This window comes from Mus pahari, chromosome 14 (genome assembly GCF_900095145.1).
Source record: "Mus pahari chromosome 14, PAHARI_EIJ_v1.1, whole genome shotgun sequence".
NCBI lineage: Eukaryota > Metazoa > Chordata > Mammalia > Rodentia > Muridae > Mus > Mus pahari.
In genome coordinates, this window is record NC_034603.1 from 58,193,936 (window position 1) to 58,217,868 (window position 23,933).

At 39.7% G+C, this 23,933-nt stretch overlaps 1 protein-coding gene across 5 annotated transcripts in view; it reads right to left on the reverse strand.

The window, feature by feature from the left end:
• The window catches only part of Stxbp4 (syntaxin binding protein 4), a 149,715-nt gene that overhangs the window by 56,301 nt on the left and 69,481 nt on the right, over positions 1-23,933 (reverse strand). For all 5 annotated transcript variants that reach the window (XM_029546535.1, XM_029546537.1, XM_029546534.1 and 2 more), the window contains 3 exons: positions 11,943-12,119; positions 3,387-3,503; positions 1,531-1,580 (listed from right to left, as the gene is read on the reverse strand). In XM_029546535.1, the coding sequence (XP_029402395.1) occupies positions 1,531-1,580; positions 3,387-3,503; positions 11,943-12,119 (344 nt within the window). The remainder of the gene's footprint in view (positions 1-1,530; positions 1,581-3,386; positions 3,504-11,942; positions 12,120-23,933) is intronic.

Below are 23,933 nucleotides of genomic sequence, written 5' to 3' on the forward strand. Positions count from 1 at the left end.
ATCACATAGAATAGTATTTATGCCTTTACTTGTTTATTTTATAGGAAATAAGCATATTTTAACCAATACTTTGACTTTATATGTAAGAAGGAAGTAAATGAAGGATAGCCCATGCAACATTTTCCTAAGAAAGTTACACTTAAGCTTATACTTCAAGACAGATGACTTTATTGAAAATAAATCATTATCTACAACCCATTTTCTTAAACATGATGGCATTAACTCACAAGGATCAACTTAAGAATTCTCCAATTCAAACACACAGCCTTTACTCTGTGTTGAATGGCCAAGGCCAATATTCATAAAGAAGCGTATATTGAGAAGAGTGAACAAGACTGTATCAGTGTTTAACTTTGAAGACACAGCAGAAGTTACTTACTGTAGCTATTTAAAGTGGCCTTTTCCCCCTTTAAAAGTGTTTTAAAATTGGGATTTTTAACTGATTATTTTTAAACTTGATAGTTAATACCAAAATTTTGAATTAGTAAAAGTAAAAATGAGTTATTGGGGTACCCGTAACATATAAGGGGGAAATATGGCCACTGAGCATTTTAAACTCCTTACTGAGACATTATTCATAGAATTCACAGAAATAAATTGTAAGTACTACAGTTAACATCAAAAATGCCAGATATTTTCATAATAAGAAATGAAGCATTAAAATGAATGTACAGTATCTGTATATTATACTAAAAATTTGAAAAAAAAAAAAAAGCCATGTTAACCCTTTCGTTGTCGTTGCAAGAGCAGGTCTCACTGTAGCCCCCTGACTGACCTTGAACTCAACAGAGATTCTCCTGTCTCAGCCTCCCAGGTGCTGGGATTACAGGGAGAAGCCACTTTGTGTGGCTGACTTCCTCTGCTGAGCTGCTGTTTCCACAGCAGTATAGTTTCTGTCTCTGCAACTGGTGCTGGTAGAGTTGGGCTCAATAGGAACTTTGGTGGTTATAAGGAAATAATTACTTTTAACAGAGACCAGTAGGAATCTTTCTTCTGTATATGAACTTCACCATACATAAAAATGAATGGAAAGCCGTGGCTTGAGACAAATGAACCTTATCTGTATGTTTGTATGCATTCCTCCAAGGAGGAATCCTGAAGCCAGCAGCATACTGTGAATAGTAAGAAAGCAAGGTGTAGTCTACATACATCCTTCCTTTACTTAGCTCTGATTGGCTGATTGGGTGACTGTGTTTTGCAAAATTCTCTTTGACGCAATGCATCTGCTGGGATGGGCCTGATCTTCAGCAGGGCACCTGCCACCAGCGGCTTATCCACACAGGCAGGGCGTGTGACTCCTCAGTTTCAGAGTACAAAGCTACGGTGGCTGTCTAAATGTTTCTAGCAGTTTCTTAGGGAGACAGAACCCAAAACAAGTATGCTCTTGCACTTACTTCCAAAGGATTTTTTTTTTTTTCAAAGAGCATCCAATGGGAATTGTGTAGCATTCTAAACCCACAAGAATATCTTAGCCACAATTATTACTGAAGAACTTTCTGTGCCATACTCTGCAGCAAGCAGTTTTCTTACCTTAAATTTGATAAAGGAGCAGAACTATCCAAAAGTACTTCTTGAATAGCCTAGACAAGATGGTGAAGGAAATTTGTAAGTTGGATAGCTTAAAACAAAACAATAACAAACTTTGCTTGATTAATATTTACAATTTCCTTCTTCATCAAGTCTGTAGATATTCCTGTTATGGTGGGGGACACAATTATATTGACATGTAATTATACTTAGAAATAATTATATTTATTTAGAATATTTGTATTTAATTTGTGTGTGTGTGTGTATGTGTGTGTGTGTGTGTGTGTGTGTGTGTGTGTGTGTGCGTGTGCATGTGCAGATGCCTGCGGAGCCTAGAAGGTGTTGGATTTCTTAGAACTGGAGTTCTAAGTGAGTCACCTGACATGGTTGTTGGGAACTGAATTTAGGTGTTTCACAAGAGAAGCAAGCGCTTGTAACTGGCAAAGTAAGCCATTTCTCAAGGACTTCATGACAATGTAAATAGTTACCAAATTATGTTTACATGGTATCAGGATTTTTAGTAAAGTTTCATTAAAACACAATATATCATATTATATATTATATATAAACATTATATATAAATAACATATAAAATATATTAAATTCAACATATATCTGTGTGTGTGTGTGTGTGTGTGTGTGTATAAAACAATGTTAGCCATTCTTTTCACTTACCAAAGTAAATCTAAATCTGACTGTAAGAAAGAATTGCTGTTTTGCAAGAGATGTTTTTGATGTCACCAAACACTATGACATTTCTCTGTGACAGTAGTAAGTATTCCCTCTTCTTCCCTTCTTTTCTTCTGTTAGTACTAGGGACTGAACATAGGACCTCATATATGCTAGGATAGCAGTCTACCATATAAGCATATTTCCAACCCTCCTTTTAACTCTTTATTTTGAGACAGGGTCTCATCAAGTTGCTTAGGATGGCCTTGAACTCAGAGTAGTCAGTCCAAAGAGGCCTTGAATTTGTTTTCTTCCAGCTGTGCCTTTAGGCCTGTCAACATTTTTTAGAAATAATATAATACTGTTATTCCTGTTTGAACAGGGGATTAGTTTCAGGATCCCTGGGTCTATTAAAATCCACAGATGCTCAAATGATATCTATCTATCTATCTATCTATCTATCTATCTATCTATCTATCTATCTCCTATGGGTTCAGGAAATTCAGAACCCATTTATAAAAAGAGAAACTATAAATGAAATGGTAGTCAATTGGCAGTCAAGAACGACGACTCTCTTACTCAAGTTCTGAACACTTTCCTGGATAAAGACAGCTAAAGCAGCACTGTCTACAGTTCTTCAGTTTATAAGTCATCATCTCTAGATGACTTGTAAATAATATAACACAGTGTTCATGTAGATAGTTTTTTTTTTCTTTTTCTTTTTCTTTTTTGGTTTTTCGAGACAGGGTTTCTCTGGCTGTCCTGGAACTCACTCTGTAGACCAGTCTGGCCTCGAACTCAGAAATCCGCCTGCCTCTGCCTCCCAAGTGCTGGGATTAAAGGCATGTGCCACCACGCCCGGCTATGTAGATAGTTTTTATAGCCTACTGTATTCACAATAAGGACAGGATTTTTCCTTTACTGTTTAGTACACAAACAAGCACCTTGGGCCTGAGCAGACAGTATACAAATGAGAAGCAAGGGAGGGCCGTACTGGAGAGTACTGAGGAGCATCAGAGGTGCCTCTAACAGGCTATGAGGACACGTCACTTCATCTGCACAGGTTCAGCATTGTCCTGGTGTGGTGTGTGGCCCTTCCTGCAGTTTTGTTTGGTTCTTTTAAGGCATGGTTGGCTGAACTCACTGCTGTGGACTCCTAGGAGACAGGTCAGCCGCAAGAGGAAACTCACCTCTATGAAGCCAAGGAGCCTCTCAGTGGATGCCTTGAATGCTTTCCGAGCCATTTCTGACTTTCGCAATTGGCAGTCAAGAACGGTGACTCTCTTTCTCAAGTCCTGGACACTTTCCTGGATCAAGACAGCAAAAGCACCACTGACCCCATTTCCTCAACTTTCAAAACCTTCTTGTTGTTTTTAGTTTCCTTAAACTGATATCTGATACGACCATTTCATTTATTATCTCTCTTTTTACAAATGGGTTCTGATTTTGAGAAGTACAATATAACTAGTTAAATTTAAAAGTTAATTTACACAGATACTTTAATCTATGACATACTCTGAATATGATTTTTATGGATTTTTACAGTGACTTACATTCAGCTTAGTGGTTTTCTTTTTCTTTTTTAAACACAGGCAAATAGAAAGCCTTTCATGGGTAGCTTAGCTATAAGTGGTGACTATATTTACACATATATACACATACATAGATAATAAACTCTAAGTGAAATTGGTTCTATGAAGAACAGCAGCAGTGCCCAGCAAGGCATGGTGATAAAGGAATGCTGAAGCACTGTTTGCTCTGAGGTATATCCTTGTCCTGGAGGTCCACACTGTGGGTTTCATCATACACACATGGCATGCAAAATTGTGATGGGGAATGCGTGAAACAACTTTCATAGACCAGGTACTCTGATTTTGGCTCTGGTGAGTAAAAAGTCTGTCCTGAATAACTGTTAACTATAAGCTCCTACCCAGTAATGCTTAAACACTAACTGCTAGAGAAAGAGGAGGAGATTTGGGGGCTGAATTTATATTATTTAGATGACATGAAAATTCATAACCTGAAAGTATTACTTAACTTGGTCCTAGGTTAGGAGAAGCAGAAATAAAACTGCTCTGGAAACTATTTTCTAAATTGAGATTTCATAGAATGTCCATAGTTGTGTGAAAAAAGAACACAAACTTACAATAAAAATAAATCACTAAACACAAAGTATGTTTTGTGGGTTGACAATCAGATAATCAATAACTGAATCTAAAGGAATGTATACATCAATCATGTACATAAACACACAGTAACTATGTTTTAAAAAAGAATAGAAACTCAAAATAGATCCAATGACATAAAAAGTCAAATTTTAATAATCTAGTCATTATTTAGAATACAACACATAATACCCCATTTCATAGACCTAAAAAGAAAATGGAGCCACTGGAAAACAGGAGTAGTCAAGGGTCTGAGAACGGAGGAGAGAGGCACAACGTGGAGTGGAAATGAAGGAGAATTGAGAGCACAGGTGAATCTCTCTAGTTACCAGAAAGAACCAAAGGGAAGCAGCTACGGGGCTGGAGAGAGGCCCCATGCTTAAGATCATATGCTGTTCTCATAGAGACCTGAGGCCAGGACCCAGAATATTCAAGGTAGCTCACAACTGGTGATTCCTCCAGGTCTAGGGGATTCAACTCCCTCTTCTGTCCTTAGCAGTCACAGCACACACCATACGTGGTACACATTTATGCAGGCAAAATGCTCATGCACTTAAAATGAATAAGTATGTAATGTTTTAAAAAAAAGGTGAGCATTGTATGCAACTTTAATCCCACACTTGAGAGGCAGAGGCAGGGGGATCTGTATGAGTTCAAGCCTTGGCTGGTGTACATAGTGAGACTGGGCTGTGTGTGTGTGGATGGAGTGGGAGAGGAAGGGAGGGGGAGAGGGATAGAGATGGACAGATATGACAATCGGAGGATGACAGTTCAGGGCTTTCCAGACATGGCTAGACTGATCCCCTGACTAGAAAGTTCAATGAATCTCAAACAGCATAAATTATAATAGATCAGATCAACAAATGACTCACGGGGGTTAAAACACTGACTATCAGAGCCAAAGAGATCTTGAAGTCATATAGAAGAAAAGACATTACACATGACTAATAGCTGACATGAAAGCAGGAAATAAAAACTGTGACAAAGTTACACAGTAGCAATTCTCTACATGCATCTAAATGTATTTTAAAACTTGGATCAGAATGGTTTTTACAGGAGCAAAACAGGGAGCTTATTATCAATAGATCTTCACCAAATGAATTTGAAGCAAATGTTTCAAGAACCAAGAAAGTCTGAGATGCAACTGTTTCAGAAAGCAAGGCTGTCTGGGATTAGGAACGAAGGTATTAAACATAGGACCCATCTAGACCAATCTGGAGCACCCTAAAACAACCTACAAAAGTGGCCAAGTCAGGACAGAGTCAACATGCTGCCAGCAACAGAGATTAGGGCGGAAAGAGGACTAGGTTTATGTTAAAAAATGCTTTTACTATGTAGATGGGGGAAGTCATTGATTAATTTCATAATGAACTAATACAGAATGTCAAACATGATAGCATAATCATTAAAAAGTAAAGGCACAGGGGCTGAAGAGGGGGCTTAGCAATGAAGATCACCGGCCGTTCTTGCTCAGTTCTGATTCCCAGCACCCACATGGTGCTTTAACAGGATTTTTGCTGAAATGGTGTCCAGGGTGAAGGAAACTTCTGCCAAAGCTGCAGCTGTGGAGGCCCAGATACCCTGACAGGAGACCTCCAGGAGGAAGGGGCTTGAGCGCTAGGCTGGCATCAAGTTACCTTGAGTGCTGAGCCAGTCATGAAGACAGAGACAACCCGTGTGCGTTCATCATGAATGTAACGGACATCAAGCATCAGATCAGACAGGCTGCAACATTGATCAAACCTGATGCAAAGAAGAAGGGGCTGGCCAGCTGGCTCCTGGTTACAATGCTCTGGATGTTGCAAACAAAACTGGGACCATCTAATCTGAGTCCAGATGCTAATTCTATTTGTTTTTTGTTTTTTCGAGACAAGGTTTCTCTGTGTAGCCCTGGCTATTCTGGAACTCACTCTGTAGACCAGGCTGGCCTCGAACTTAGAGATCCCCTTGCCTCTGTCTCCCAAGTGCTGGGATCCCATGTGCCACCACTGCCTGGCAAGATGCTAATTCTCAAGACACATTTGCCACCATAAAAATATTGGAGACAGTATATAAATTTGAAACCAGCAAAGAGAAGTATATATAATTGGGCAGGACACAGAAGAAATATGGTTTAATACAAACCTCCAATGAAATAACTTGAATATATGACTAGCCACAGTTGAAAAGAAAGAGGATCTAGAGGAGCCAGGTGCTTTCGAAAGGGAAAGGATATAAATGGAAAGTTAAATTCCAGCTCAGCAACTAATAAATGGGGTTGGGGAAAAGCTCTCCAGCTTCACTCAGGCCACAGATGTAACTGAAAGTTGAAAGTAAATGAATATTTAAAAATATGTAGGTAAATATTAAACAACAGTATGAATCATTTTAGCATCTACAAAAATAGTCATAATGGAAAGATTTACAGATGGAAGAATCTTAATATTTTCATAAAAGATGGATGTATAATTCTAAGCTTTAATGTATTTGAAGGCACTGTTTCAAATATACAAGTAACATTAAAGAAAGGAAATCACAAGTGAGGCAGTATATTCTCTGACAAGCTGATGGTTTAAGAACACAAAGACATTGCTATCAACAAAAAGGAACTGAAGCTGTTGGCCACGACCTTGCTAACTAGATGGAACAGCACCTCACAGGGCAGATGGCTTATCAAGCTCACTTTGGTCATTTGTTAAAGACCAAATGCACACTGACCTGTGAAACAAACATGAGCACATTTTGTAGGGCTCTCATCTGATAAACTAGATTCTTTAAGCACCAACAAAAACCTTTCTGTGCCTCAGTGCTATTCAGAAAAGAAGAGCAAAAAGTTCTTCCCAAGTCTTGGTGGTATTGATAAGCCCTATGCAGAGTATGAAATAAGAGGGCCATGTAGGCTACATACTTTTGGAGAAAAATAAGTAGACAGAATGATCAGACTATCATAAAAGACCTGTGGCCATTGTACTGTAAGACAATGAAAGAGAACAAAGAGCTCCATCCACGGGGACCTTGGTTTATGGCAGAGATGACCTGCAGGTGGGCTGGCAAGGAGAGTTTTAAGATCATGGGGTCACGTTCATTTGGAATGATGGAAGAATGAGTTGGTTCTTTATCTCATATAGTGCTACAAAACCAACTGCAGAAGTATCAAATGATTTTTTTTTAGAAGCAAACATAAAGAAATATCTTTATGTCTTTGGAGATTGAAGGATTTCTGAAAGGACACAGGAGGAGCTGATAAATGTGGTGGTCTGAATAAGAATGGCTCCCACAGCCTCAGATATTTGAATGGTTAATCCCCAGTTGGTGAACTGTTTGGGAAGGATCAGGAGACATTGTTGTCACTGGGGGCAGGTGCTGAGGACATTCCCAGATAGCTTTCTTGTTGTCTGATGCTTGTTGATCAAGATGTAAGCTCTCAGCTGCTGCTCCATTGCCATTCTTCCTGCCTGCTGCCATGTTCCCTGCTGTGATAGTCATGGACTCCAAAAACTCGGAAACTGTGTCAAATAAACTCTTTCCTCTATAAGTTCCCTTGACCACTGTGTCATATCACAGTGATAAAAAGGCAACAAAGACAATAAGACCAGAAAAAAAAAAAAAAAAAAGAAAAAGAAAAGAAAAAAGCTCATTTCATTATAGAGCAGATGAGGTAGGTAGGCCACAGATTTGAGGGAGTCGTTTTCTAATATATAAGTTAATAAAGAATTAGCAATCAGGAGAATCACACTTCATGTCACTAAGCGAAAGACAAATAACTGAATGGGAAAATAACTAAAAGATAAAGGAGCACATTTTACTGAGAAAAATAAATGATGACTGAATGCATAAATGTATGCTCAACTGGTTATCACAGATAGGGAAGGACAAATTGCAGGTTTACAGCATTTAGGGATATAAATGACCCCATCACGGTTGATTTCAAACTTCCAACATCCATCAGTGGACATGGCATTGAGAAGAGACAAGTTCTCATGAGCCAGCGCGACACTATGTCAGTCATTGGTAACTAGGGAAATACAAATTAAACTATACTGGCTTAGCAATTATTATAGCAACAAGATGGGTAAAAATTCAAAGTAAAAGAAAGCCAAAGATCAGCAAGTGGTAAATGGTAATTCTCATTCATTCTTCACAGGAGTACAAATTAGTTAAAAATACATTCAGTCGTAATTTGGCATTTACTTATAAAGCTGAACATACAATTATCATTCTACCTGGCAATACTACTTCTCATAGGTAGCAGTTACACATGTGGAGAAAGTTATATGTATCATAAGGTTTTCAGGAGCATGACTCACAGTAGAATAATGCAGAAATAACGAGACTTCCCATCAAGTACAAAATGGATAATGGCGTGGTGTTAATTCACGCAATGAAGAATAAAGACAGAAAAGATCAGCTAGCTACACATTAACCCAGTAAGCAGGCAAAACCAAACGAACACGGAGTAGATAGATAAACAGTAAAACAATCAAGAAAATGGTAAACACTAACTCCAAGAAAGTCGTAACCTCTGGGGGCAAGGCAGTGGATGCAATGTGGAGACGGACACTGGGCTCTTCATAGGCATTAGTAATGCTTCATTATTCTTTTGAAAACCTTTTCATTTATGTGTATGTAAGCATGCCTTTGTGCGGTATACATGTGGGTGTGGTTGTCCATGGAGGTCAGAAAAAGCCCTCAGCTGGAGTTATAGGATGTGAGCTACTTCACCAGGGTGGAAGGCAGAGCTTGGGTCTTCTGCAAGAGCAACAAGTACTCCTAACTACTGAGTTATCTCTCCAGCCCCACTAATGTTGTATTTCTTGTGTTTCAGATGCATTTTCCTCAAAAGCCAAAATGCAAATGAGAAAACAGGTTGATAATTTAAGGGAAAATTATAGTGATAAATAAAAGCATTATTACAGAAAGAATCTATGTCTAACCAATAAATGTTTAGGTGCTCTAGAGATAGGCCAGTTGGGAAAGAGCTTGGTGTGCACTTGCTGACCCATGCTCCATCCCCAACACTTATGCGAAAAGCCAGCTGGCGTGCACACTGTTGGCAAAGCATTCCTGGAGAGGTGAAGAGAGAAGGGTCTCCGTGGCTGCAGGTCCCAGAGAGTCCCTGTAGACACTCCCATCATCTTATCCTCAAAAGATGGATAGTTCTCTAGGAATGATACCTGAGGTTGACTACTGGCTTCCACATGCAAAGCGCACACACGTGCACATACACTTACACGCTAGTCAACACGAAACCTTCCACACATTAAATAAATATAATGAAATATTTGAAACTTTGTTTTGTAGTATCTAGGTCAATAGATCCTTAAGCAATCTCACACACCATTTAAAGTGAGTTCCAGGACAGCCAGGGCTATACAGAGAAACCCTGTCTCAAAAAACCAAAAAAGAAAAAAAAAAAGTTACTTCTTTTCTACTGGTATTAAAATTGGAAAATATTGAACGTTGAGGTGCTTATGTTTAATATATCTTCTTTCAAAAAAATGAAGAAGAATGATTTTAGAGAGGTAGTGTGGGTTCTTATTTCTTATTAAAAGGATGGACTGAGATCCTCAGAAGGCTACAAGAGGGAGAATCTGAGTTAATTATATTACCAGACAACTTAGGACCAGATATGTCTCACTGGATAAGAGTGCAAGAACGCGAGAATCTAAACTTCACCCACAGGGGGACACATGGGGCTGCAGAGATGGCTCAGTGGGTAATGGTGCTTGTTGTAGAAGCCTGAGGATCTCAGTTTATCCCCAGGAACCCACGTAAAGGCTGGTGAAGAGAAATATCGAGGAAACATTATCTATCCTCTGACCTCTACATACACAGTGGGTTACATGCTCTTCCACCTCCAAAGACCCCATCACACTCAGAGACATTTCAAAATATGTAAAAACTAAATAAAAAAAAAACACTTGATAATCCTGTGCAAATCTCTTAAAAGTATATTACTTAAAAGTACAGGGTTAGGGAGTAGTTCAACAGTAGAGCCTAACAATACTAGCCTAACATGTATAAGGTCCTTCTTTAACACCCAATACCATAAAAAACCCAAAAAATTAAACTATTAAACACTAGCAACTTTTCCTCTAAATGTAACTAATTATTTTATTGAAAATGTTATTAATATTTTGGTAATTTCTGAAATATTTTCATAATTAGGTTAATGTTGCATGGCATAACCATGCCTGTTTTACAATATTTACAGATAAACAAACGCCTATAACTAGCATTCCCAAGCGCTGTGCTTTCTCAAGTGCTATGGGCTCCTGGCACGGATCTTATCAGTGATGGGTAAAGTGCTGGCCTTCTGCACAGCTGGTTTAAATGTTTAAACGAGCAGATTATGTAGGTAATGGGGGCAGGGTGACTCTTCAGAGCGAAGCAAAAAACAAAACAAAACAAAAAAAACCCTCATATTTTCTGTTGTGCTGTTTTAAGAGTAGCTCCATTTTCATCTAGTATGTTAAAGAACATAAGACTTCTATGCTGAAATATTCATAGCTCAAATTTGTTTTATATTCTCTTGAAGGCAGAATGGGTTAGAGATATAAATACCCATTACTTATTTTTTAAAAATTGGATATTTTATTTATTTATATTTCAAGTGTTATCCCCTTTCCCAGTTTCCCTGCTGCAAACCCCCATCCCATCCCTCCAACCCTGCTTCTGTGAGGGTGTTCCCCCACCCACCTACCCACTCCTGCCTCAATGCACTAGCATTCCTCTTCACTAGGACATCAAACCTTCACAGACCAAGGGTCTCCCCTCCCATTGAAGCCAGATAAAACTCCTTTAGCTCCTTCAGTTCCTCCTCTAACTCCATTACTTATAAATGAGAAATTTCTATAAAGCTATAAATTATCAATTTATTCTAGTTTATACCCTCAGTGATATAATACATCACACACACACACACACACACACACACACACACGCACGCGCGCACACACACACACACCACTGCTGCGGTTTTTGAAGGCTAGTCAAGATTAAAGATGGTAGGTACACTGTGGGCAATAGACACATATTGATGTTCAGCTTGCTTCCTTAAAGTTCTCAGTTTCTTGTTTTGCAACTGAGAGTCCTTCTAGAGGAGCCCGGTTTAGTATTCCTTACATTGAAAGAGATAAAACATAACAAATTCAAACTTGGATTTCTCATTAGTCATCATAAGTCTTGTGCAAAAATTCATTAACTTTTATACTGCCCAAGTTCTCTAATCAAAGAGCAAAACTCATCCTTCGAATCTCCTCCTTCCATCGCCACAAAACAAATTAGCAAGCTCCAAACCAGAAAGAGAAAATTCGTGCCATCAATTAAATGTTAAAGAGTTCCAGGCCTGAATGGCTGAATGGAACAATGTTGACCAATGACCCAATTAATTCGGGGCCTGTGCTTTTCCAGCTCAGAGCTCTTTGGATAAAGGCAGGCTCACGACTTCCATGCCACCCTCTTCACGACACAACATCCTATCATTGAATAATAGAAGACAAACACTGACCTAGTTAGGACGTGCAGATGAAAAGAGAATGAAAACAGGATACACGGCAGCGGCTAGGAAACCATGGTAACCAGAGAGGGCTGTTTGCTTACTTTATTTTGGTCAGAATAATCAGCGAGCTGAGCCTTTAGTTCTGAGACCTCAGCCTCTAGCAGACGGATCACCTCTTCATAATCCATTTCCATCCCGTGTGCCTGCCGCTGTGCAGCTTCAGCAAGATGAATCCGGCTTCGCAGAGCTCGGGTTTCCTCAGCTACAGCTTTGGCTTCCTAAGGAGTTGAAAGTTAATGCAAAGTGAAGAAAATGAAAACATACTTCTCCGGTCGACAGAAGTATTTTTCTCATTTTGGTAGTTATGATTCCAATGTTTAACATGTCTATTCCCTCTCCCAACCACCTAAAAACTAATGAGCATGTTATTTCATTATGGGAACCCTTTTGATTGTTTCCTGAAAAAATTTTTTTCTGCATAGATTTTTTTTTTTCTGTATAAAGATTCTATATAAGTGTTTAGTGCTACACAGCTAGCATCATTTCTGTAAAAATGAAGGTTAAAGAAAACTGACAATCAAAACTAGACAAATAGGAACTGATTCTAAAGAAAAAAAGAGCTACAGAAAACAAAACAAAACAAAACAAAAAAACTCATAGGTGGCGGGTTTGATGGTCTCAGAAGGCCAAGTAATGCCATCGGATGCTACCGAGAGCTGCTACAGGGCTTCTTGGTGGACCAAAGCCAGAGGCAAAGCTTTCCTCCTAGATATCAGACTGTGGCTTCCTGCTTTGGTAGTAGCATCATATATAATTGTTTATCTGTTGGATACAATGTTCAAGAGACAATTACTAAATATACATTATATGCTTCGTCTGTCTTTGCTCATTCAAAGTTCGCAATGACATCCAGAGAAAGGCATTAAAAAACCATTTTTATATAAGCAATCAGAGACCCAGTGAATAGAGAAGCTGATCAAGGGCAGACAGTGGCCCACATCTGGCCCCAGGTCTGTTTGATCAGATACTAAGTATCGCCTTTCATTGCTTTACGCTCTTTGGATCACAGAACCAAACAAAAAAATTGTTGCAAACACGATACCTTCCACCTTGGAAGGTTAGGGTGGCAAAAGACATTTGCTTTCTCAAAATGTTCCTTGGTGCTGGGTCACAGTCTCTTGGGACACCGTATAATTTAACATGGCAGCTGTTACAGCATGAAGCATTTCTTTAGAGGGTGCAAGATCTCCTCTGCAATGGAACTTTCTGCTCCAATTGCCATGGCTAATATTAAACTATGGCGATTTTTACTGTTCCTGAAGCTGTTATGCAGCATTTGCTTTTGTTGGAGCATGACGTACTGAGAGAATAAGGGTGTGGGCATACTCTCCAGAGTCTGCTTTCATCCCCCAGCCAGCACCTTTATTATCTGTCAATTCCTGGAATATGCATAAACAGTATACACAGAAAACGCTCACTGTTCAAAATCTACATTCTAGTTTAGAGAGATAGACAGGACTTAGGCTTATCAGTTATGATCTCATTGAGAAGTCAAGTACTAGGGACCCGCAGAAGGGACCATGCCATGATTTCCTGAAGAGAGGATTTTGAGGCAAAAAGGGCGCCTGTGCAGAGGTCCTTGGACTAGATCGGGCTTTGTATCTTCGGAGAACATCAAGTCAGTGAGGCAGAAGAGTGAGTAGTATGGGAAAAGACAGGGTGGCAGTAGATAGAATACTGGGCACAGGGGTAACATGAATGAGTGTGGACACAGGGTGGTTTGGAAGGCAGACCTTATAAGCAGCCACAGGCCATTAGAAGGAGCTTGGTTTCCCTCAGAGTGATTGATGGGGCGGGCTTTGAGCAGAGAAGTGATGTGAACTCAGTTATGTTTTAAGAGGGTGCATTTCACGACCCAGTTAAGAACAGACTGTGTGGAAGGACACAGGTGGGAGCAGAAAGAGGAGGAAGAGAATGGGGAAAGCTAACTGTGGTTGGCCAGGGCGGTTGTAGAAGAGACGGTAGATGAAGCAGTTAGAGTTCCAGGATAACTTGTGAGTAGAGAAACAGGCTAGCTGACCAACAACACGACGTCGACTTTATACAGACAACCATAGAATATGACGTAAGTGTAAATCAAGTGGGTTAATAATACTTCATCTGTTCGGTCTCAGTTTAGAGCATAGGTGTGATGTAGATAAACAGAGGAAGGAGTGCTAGCTAAAATAAAAACAAAACAAAGCAAACAAAAAAACCCAGAAAACAAAACAACAACATGAACAAATAAGCTAGAAGGAACTTGGCATAGGAGATAGGATGCCAGGTGGGTTTTGACTGGGGTAGAGAGATCCTATTAGGGAATAATTTTTTTGGTTGGTTGGTTGTTTTTAGAAGAGGCTGGGGAGAGAAAGGACCAGGTTCTGGAAGAAATGGAATCATGGGAAAGGCTCTGAATCCAGAACACTGGAAGACTTCTGCAAGCGTGCTTTAGAAAGGGAAGCCCGAGGGCTGAGGTTGGCGTGCAGAAAGCCCCCGATTAGATACCCAATGTAGTGAAAAAATATAAACAATGAATAAATCAGATTAATTTAAAAAGGTAAACTGGCATCTGGGTGCAAAATGGAGTGGTAATGAGGAGCCAGCTGCCTTCTATACCTGTCGCTCAAAGAATTTTATCCTATCTATCTGAAAATTTTATCCCGTTTTATCCTGTACTTCAGAAACAAAAATATGGGAGCCAAAGGAGGATCTGCCTAATATCCAGTACCTGTCAGTCCAGCCCAGGTGACCAGGAAAGTTACCAATGACACACCTGGGTCAACTTCACACCAGACTGCTGTTCAGCACACAATAGGTAACAGCTAACCTACCAAAGAACCAGCCTGCTTCCATCTTAGGTTTAAAAGCCATCTTATAGTAAAGACCTACTAGGTTCATTGCTGTCTATGATTAAATCTTTGTCCAGGATTAGTCTATGCCCCACCTGTAACCTCAACTAAACAAGGTTCTGCACTGTCTGTTCCAGGAACTGCAGTCATGTCTTTCATAAAGTTACTAAGCATCATGCAAGGGCACCTCTGTTGCAGAAGGGTTGTTAGGGCCTCCTAGTTAGGACTACCTGTTGTTATGCCCACCATGCAGCCAAATCTTTGTTTCAGGCCCTTAGACCTAACTTGTTAGGCTTCTGTTCTGGAATATGTTACGTAACCTCACCTATTTTTCTGCCAGAGTTCCCCCACTTGGAGACCGCCAGCCCTTGAGCTACACATTCCTTGTTTTCCTTATATCCAATGTCTACCTCTCAGACCTCACCCTAGGGGAAGCTCTCTTGTGTACTCGAATAAAAAGGCTTGCTTTAGTTAATTTGGCCATGATGATTTGGGGTGGTGGTCTTTCTTCTCTCATCTTTGGGACTAACAATACCGGCCTTGTTCTAAAGGCTGTCGAGTGAGCTAACTGCACACTACAGTATGAGGTAAGTCTCTAGCGATCCTCCTTTCAAAGACAGGCAAGCAAAGATCAGGAAGCTTAAGAAACAAAACCACTTGTAAGCAGCAGGGCTGGGATTTGAACTCAGGTATTTCAGATGAGTTCTGAACCTCAGTTAATGTTCTTCACTACTAGCCCATCCTACTTGGTCAACTACAGAAAACGTTATAAGATAGCCTTCTTAGGTACCAGTCATCACCAGCATCAGCCGAGCTAGCTTAGCATGTGGTGATATCGACAGACTCTCCAGCACGTTTGAGGCCAGCCTGCTCCCCATTTTCCATGCTATTAAAAAAACAAAACAAAACAAAAAAAACACCAAAACAACAAAAAACAGCCTCTGAGAGGGAGGGCAGAAATCAGCGCAGCTGCAGTGAGAATCACTAATTTGATGATTTGCCCTCTTCACACTCACTTTGTGCAGCTTTTATTCCTCTATAAAAACAGCACTTTTATTTTTGTTCAAAGAACGCTGGCTAATTAAATGAAGAGTCCGGATGGGCTTTATGCTGCTGTCCTAGTGCAGTGACGGTAATACAGTGTGAAATGCGTCTGGGTGGTAAGAGATGCAGAGGGTTTGAAGCTGAATAAATTCATACCGTTCCTTTTGTAAATGCCTAACTGTCAGGCTGGTGAATGTGACCCCGTGGCAGAGTTCTAGCCCAATTCCCACTGAATGGCTGCTTAAGAGATTAGTGCATCCCAAGGATGCCTTTCTGAGGAAGCAGTAAAGAAAAGATAACAGCAGTGGGCAGGATTTAGCAAGAGAGGACCACAGTAATCCATTTTCTCTTTGCCTCCCAGGCTGTCTTCTAATAAATAACTGCAAAGTCTCACGTGTCAGGAACATCTTAGCCAGAACTCTCTCAGTACCGCACTAAACCTGAAATCCCAATCACAAGTAAAGCCAACACTTGTGCAGGCACTTTGCATGAGGAGGGCGCTCATTCAGATTACGAAGGAAGATTTTAAAGGAAAAACGAAGACATAATAATAGCACATCGGGAAAAGCGGCCGACACCAGGAAAGCAGCCGAAACATGCTTTTAAATATTGCATAGTATAGGCAAATTCAGTAGAAGGGAATCTGAAATATGCAGTTCAATCAGAATTTTTCCAGGGGCAACAGTGACCTCGGGTCCACAGCGCCTCTTTGAAAAACAAACAAAAAAAAGGTTTCCTTCTCAACAGTTCTGCAATGAATCTTTAGGAAAGATAAGGCCAAGTTCTTTGAAAACAATTCGAACTGATGAAAACTTCTGTAGCTGCAGATACCTTGGGCTGAGCCACACTGCACTAAGACAGTGCTGTAGGTCAAGGCCACTGTACTGTTTTGTACATGCAGCATTTATATCCACAAAGTAACATGATCCCGAACAAACCAATCAAAAACATAGTACAAAAGAACAGGCTTTGGATGGGTCTTAGCCAGGGCATTATCTTAGATACTTATTTTTCCCCAATTTCTGCTAATCAATTCTCTAAGACTCAGTGTGTTCATCTGTATAGTGGGCTCTAACAATTATAAGAGCAAAATAAGGAGGTTAAAGAAACTATTAATATTCTGGCTATCATTCTTTTCTTTGTTTTTTTTTTTTTTTTTGTCGCTATTTTGGAAAAAATATACATACATTCATGCCATTACACAGCCTGACTAGATAATTTATTAAGGGCTTTTTTGAGGTACTCAACTGGTAATATCGGCTGTTTGGAAATGTAATTTATACATGTCTTTTTTAACAATAAAAAGAAATTACATGAAACTATCCTCTCTCTAGATATAAGCACTTAAAGTTCCCTAAAGTGGAAGCATTAATTGCAGTTGCAAACGTGTAATTAGCCTAGAAGTCCACAACACTTACCGGCTCTGTAATTTATAAGCTAATCAGTAAATCTTTCAAACGTCAGTGGTTGACGGGAGAAAACAGCAGATTGCAAGAAGATATGTCTTAGTAATTTATGCTACCGAGCCCCAAGAATGCTTCTCTTATCAGCTTCCGACATCCACTCACTGGAAAACCTTTCTCAGTCTTAGGTCATATTTACAGTTTTCAAAAAAGATTAAGGCTTCCTGCAGGAAGAAGGCTGTTGAGTGAGAATTATTTAAAAGCAAGTTGTGGCCCATCTCCTTAATCTGTGTTTCTGAATTAATTTTTAGCGTCTGAAAGGATGATTCTCAAAGTGCTTTGCAAATATATTCATGAATGAACGGACAACACACCCAATAATCGTGAAGGAATTTAGGGAAGACTCTAAATTCACAAAACACTTTTGGAGAAACCCTTTTGCTGTGTAGCCAGCTCAAGCTGGACTTGAAACTCGTGTAGTACAGGTTAATCTTAAATGTGAATTGATCCTCCTGCCTCAGCCTCCCAAATGCTAGAACCAGAGGCACGAAAGACCAAGACAAGCTCATAGAAAACTTATTACCTGTTCCTATGCCCCACTTTTCCTCCCTATCTTCTTGGGTAGTCCAGGTCTAATGACTGTACCACTTCATCTAACCATCCATCAAACGCCATGAAATCTTTATAGTGTAATCTGCAGCCATTTCTTACTTCCTTTCGTACCATCTCATCAGGTACAGGATCAGCTGCTCGACTGTGATGGTCACTGCTGTGTGCTCTCCACATTTCTGAAGGGTCAGTTTACTTCAGGAAACATTGGTCAGGCTCCACCTTAAGTAACAAATATGGCCCACGGTAAACGACATCCTCCCTTTCCCAACTTCTCTTCTCCCCACTAAGCTTTCTACTGCCAAGTTCCAAGTTAGCATGTAGCTTTAGTAGATTCAACTCCCTTCAATGATAACACAAAGATCCACACATATGCCCATACACATCTGCATAAAATTTTAAAAATTCATTTTATAGTATTTATCAAGCAAACAAGATTATATAAAATCTAAATAAAATGAAGCAAATAGTAAAGTTGAAAAAGCTATACTTCACCATTTGATAATTACATTATTTTTTCCATTAAAGATTTCAAAATTACAAATATTTGTTTATATTTCCATTTCCAACATGTATTAATACAGCAAATGCTGTCAAGGGTGATGCAACCTTGAAGGTTCTTTCCAACCCCACCAAATCCTGATTCGACAGTGTAGATAGCAACATGTCTGTAAAGTGTGCAGCATGGATAATCTGCGAGTTCAGAAAACAAAGTTTATTATATATAAAAAAGTAAAATCCTCACTGTGCAGAGAGAAAAATGGCTTCAACTTTCTGGAGGAAAGTGAGGTCAATCATATTATCATCAGCTCTAATTAACCCTCCCAGGGGCTGCCAGCTTCTTCACCTGCAGCTGCCTTGCTCTAAGAGGTGTACAACTCAATTCTGCCTCCCAGCACAAAAGAAAACCAGAGAAACGGTTTCCAGTCTCCTTCATAAAGAGCAGTCCCCAGTCCAGCACAAGTCCATAAGTATACCACTCACACAAGGTGTAGGATTCGATACTTTTTACAATATAAATAATAATTAGTTTAAACCATATTTAACCATGTTTTAATCAGAATGGTTTAACGTGAACATGTATGTATGTATGTATGTATGTATGTATGCATGCACGTATGTGTATACACACACACATATATACATATATATGTATATATATGTATGTGTGTATATATATATATATATATATATATATATATTTAGCGTACTGAAGGTTGACATAAAATAAAAATGTAATTGCCAGTTTTAGTTACAAGTATGCCCAAGGAGTACATCTGTAGTACTGGAAGGCTTCAATTTTTTTTTTTCTTGAGACAACAAAGTAGTTACTTTTTATTTACATAATTAAAGATTCTAATCTCCAACAGGAACAAGGATTCAGAGAACAGGACATGTCTACACTGTGGAAGACTGAATTGTCACCACTTTTCAGAGAGCATTTTGGCAATTTATATGTACAAAACCTTTAAAATGTTCATACTAGAGGCCATGACATGGCTCCTTGCTAAAAGCATTTGCGATGCAAGCCTGGCTGTCTGAATTAAATTCCTACGGAGCCACGTGGTGGTAGGAGAAGAACCGACTTCTAAAAGTTGTCCTCTGATCTCTGCCCATGAGCCATGTATATTCACATACACATTATTTATGCACAGACCACATGACATTAGTAAATAAAAATATTCTTGCCATTAATCAGCCACTTCACATCTGAACTTCAGTCTATAATGAACCAATTAATCAGTTAGTATATTGTTATATTATACTATTTTTTAACGTCGTATTTTTATTGATTCTCTGGGAATTTTATATCAGGTGTTCAAATCACTTACTTCCCAGCCCTTCCCTGCCTGCCCCACTACCCTTGGTACCTCCTCCAAAAGTAAAAAAAAAGAAAAAGAAAAAACCCCAAGTCCAGTTTGTGTTACTACGGAGTATACTCACTGACCCATAGTCCGACTCTCAGTGGCCTTGCCCCTTAAATAGAACTGAGTCCTTCCCTTCCTGGGCCCCACCAGAAGCCATCAACTAGGGAGAGCTACACTTCCGAATCTCCATCACACTTTTTAAGAGTTCTCGTTGATGGCTTCCTATCTAGGCTGTTATTTATTTATTTATTTCTTGTGTGTAGGGGTGAAGTTGGGGGTAGGGGTTGACCCTCCCTCTCAACTGTGCATCTGCAGTTGTTGATACCAGAGCAAACGTAGCCTTCTTGCGCTTCACAGTAAGTGAAGGGAGGACAGACCATGAGCCTCCACAGAGTTTCCAGGACTGACCATGAAACCTGGCCACAGCTGCAGTAGGACGCTGGAGCCAGCATGATACCACAGACATCAGCACGGCTTTGGGCAGCACGGATCATGGACATCTGGAAGCCTTCCTTCATTGTCAGCACCTAAATCCTCTTTATAGATGCAGTGCAGCTCAGCAGCTACATCTTTAGACATTAAACATGGTGATTCTTCCAAACTTTAGGGCTTAAGGGGCTCCATCATTAAAGGAGATGATTAATTCTTTCAAAATAACCCTGAGGGGTTTAACTGGAATATGAATCATATTAAACTGTGTGTGTGTATGTGTGTGTGTGTGTATAGCATTTTGTCTATGATCATGAAGTTCAAAGAGTATGGGGGGAGCCCAATGTAGGATACGGCCTAAGGTTGTAATGCATATATAAATAACATAACATCTGATTTTAGCTTAAGAGGTAAACAAAATAGTCACTAACACAACATATAATTATTGAAAAGGACTGTAAAGACTGAATAGCCCAAACAGACCTTAGGGTAGGAAAGAATTAAGTCTATAACTAAGGGTGATACCACAAAAACAATAAATAGTTGCTACAGCAAACCATTTGGGAGGAAAAAAAAAGTGTATATTCTCATCTTATACCATATGCTGACACAATACTTTCAGTATTAAATAGAGACAGGGTGGGGGTCTGGGTAAATATACATCTGAAATATGGCCAGGAATAAACAGTTTCACAGATTTTAAAAGAAAAAAAAGTAAAAGTAAATCAACAACACAAAACTTTTAGTGTTTATTAAATGAAAGAAGGGTTTTTTGTACAAGTTAAATATCTTACATTAGGGTTCCGGGAAACGGAGTCAATGTCTCCTACAGAAAGAGATCTTGTATATTAATACAAGGAAATTGGACAAAGCATATGATAGAGGAAATTTAAAAAGCAAGAGAGGAGATGCAAGTTAGCCAAGCGCTGTGTGGAGAAGCCAATAGTGTCATTCTGCCAGACCAGCAAGTGTGTGTGAGAGACTAGGCATGTATGAGAAGGAGCAACAGCACGGAGAGGCAAGGGTCCCTCAGGAGCATCCGTGACCATTCCCTGTGACTAGGTCATTCCACTCTTTAATGGTTCTATCAACTGCTTAAATCTTTACCCTGAACACTGGGCTTCCAACCCAGGGACCTCTGGGGGATAGATATACTGCAACAGTGCTATAGCCATGGCAACACTTGGGTTTGCTAAAGCTTGCTTAAAGTGCTGCATGCACTTTAGGTGAATCACTGAGTACACATGCCATTAATACTCAAGAGCTGGGATGCAGATCTCTAGTCATTTAGGAACTCAGGTGGAGGCAATCTCTTCATAGATAATGCAAAAAGACAATAAACCAATGCAGATTTCTAAACAATACTTATGTGGGGTTATATATGACCAGGCGAGTCTTGTTTTTAACTTGTCAATGTTTTGTGAATAAATCATTACTACGATGTCACGAGTCCCATACGACTGTAGAACTACTGAGAGTATTTCTTACACAGCACACTGCCAAGATAAGACCTTAATAGAATCAGCCGCCTTATCACGACTTCCTCCTTGGAACAACTTCCTCCTTGGATCAAATGTTCTCGTTTGTCAGTCCAACTATTATATATTGCTCCAACATTAAAAAAAAATGTTTAGCATCTACACAGACGTCTAAAGTATAACCTAAATGGTGCTCCCTCCATGCACTGTATGGAACCCCATCTTCCCGAGTTTCCCATAGGGAAACCTTCTATAGGAAATGGTATAAAGAAACTAACTGCAGGTCTCTATGAAGAATACCATCGCTTTGCTCCCAAATTTCACAACACTGAAAATGGTGTCTAATTAAGCCAAACACAATTAAAACAAGTTTATAATACAGAAAAGACAGAAAGATGTCTCTCTTGGAATCCTCCTAATACCAAAATCTTTTCTATATGAAACGAGCAGGACTATTTGGGAATAGGAGTCTGAAACAGACACTTATATTAGTCTTCCCTGCTATGAAATATTTGAGTGGGGTGACTTGTAAAGAAAGGGTTAGTTATTGGCGTTTTATGTTCAAAGGATGGGAAAGTGAGATGGGCCACCTGTGAGAAGGTGAATTTGCATGGAGAGACAAAGGTCCCATAAGAACATCCAGGGCATGACCCGTGAGGATCTTTCTACTTTTTAATGGTTCTATCGTGTGTTTCTACCTTCATCCCGAATACCAGGCTTGCAACACAGTAAACTCTGTGGAGATACAGCAATCATACCGTAGCTAGAGAAACACTTAAGTTTGCTAAAGCTTGCTTAGAGTGCTGCATGCACTTCCAGTGAATCACTGAGTACAAATGATGTCTATGCAAACAGGAATGACGACCGGGACTCTGAAAAACCAGGTTTCCTGTTCCTTTTTCAAGTAAGCTTTCCTTACCTTAGGCAGTTTCTAGTGAAGAGTCTAATGGCAGAGAAGAGAGAAGTAATTTTCTCATTACTTGCACACACACAAAAGAAAATTAATGCTGAAAAATAAACCCAACCATATTTGTTCCATAAGCTTCTTTAATCCCACTGCTGTCTAACATTATAAGTGCTTTATAATGGTTCTCAGATTACTTTTGTTTGTCTTGAAACACCGTGTCCATAAAATCTCAGCCAATGGCTACACCATGCATGCTAATAGAATATCACAACTGGAAGGCAACACTGGTACAATCCACCAACCCTCTTTAGAGAAAACTAGTTTTATAATGCTCTCAGCGACAAAAAGAACAACCTGTGGAGCTATACAACAGTCCAGGGGAGTCCCAGGGAGATGAACCAGATGGAAATAGATCATTATGAAAGGCAGCTTGCTGTATCGTTCCATTTGTGTGTCCTTTCAAAGAACAAAAATTGTGATCAACAATAGATTAGTGGGTGTCAGGCATGAGGAGGATAGGTGGGAGGAGGGGACAGTGGCCTCAAAAGGCCAGCATGAGGCATCTTTCGGTAAAAGGATTTTAGTGGGAAGCAAAAGTTACTATTCTGATCTGAAGGTCATTATTACAACAGTATGCTTTTGGAACAGAAATGTATAACAAATGTATGTGTTTTCCCCTCTCATGAGATGGTATTTTAGAATAACTACTAGTACTGCTCAAGAAAACTATATTGGACATTCAAATTGCCAAAACTGAATTAGAGATCTAGAGGCCACCCAAACATAAAAATTAGAGGTGTCATTGTTTTTTTTTTTGAAACCACAAGGAAACATAATCCCTAGAAGTGTGGGACTATAGCTGACTTGTTTTCAAAGTTGTCTTTCTTGCTTCATTGGACAAAGCCCCTGCCAGAGACTCCTACTGACTTGACCACCTCTTTCACGCCCTTCTGAAGTCGTCAGCACAAGCTTGGGACAGGCGAGGCAAGGACAACTGGACTTATCTGATCCCAGTCAAGGTGCCAAGTAAACAATTCCCCTATTCCATCAGAGCAACGACTGGTTCAGACAAGCTAAGCGGTTTTTTTTTGGCTCTAGAGTAGTCACCAATTCACCGTTGCCTGGGGTCATAACACTACCTTGGAAGTCAATTTAAAAACAACTCTGAGTGTTGAGGGTGGGTTTTACAAAGTTGTTGATCAAAGGAAGATGCTACAGGAACGGTTCATACGTGTTGGAAGTTGTTAGAACTTGAAGGAAAAGAAACTGACAGGTATAACTTCATGGGAAAGTATCTTCATTCTAAACAGCAGGGCTGGGTTATTCTTTGAGGCATGAAATATATATAAAATACGGGACCAGGAATAAGGAGTCTCATGGCAATCCCTGGCTGAAGAAAAACAAGGGGCCTGAAAAAGGATGCCAATGCTTCACAGCTTGCTCTTTATGGACCTCCCTTCCTCTCC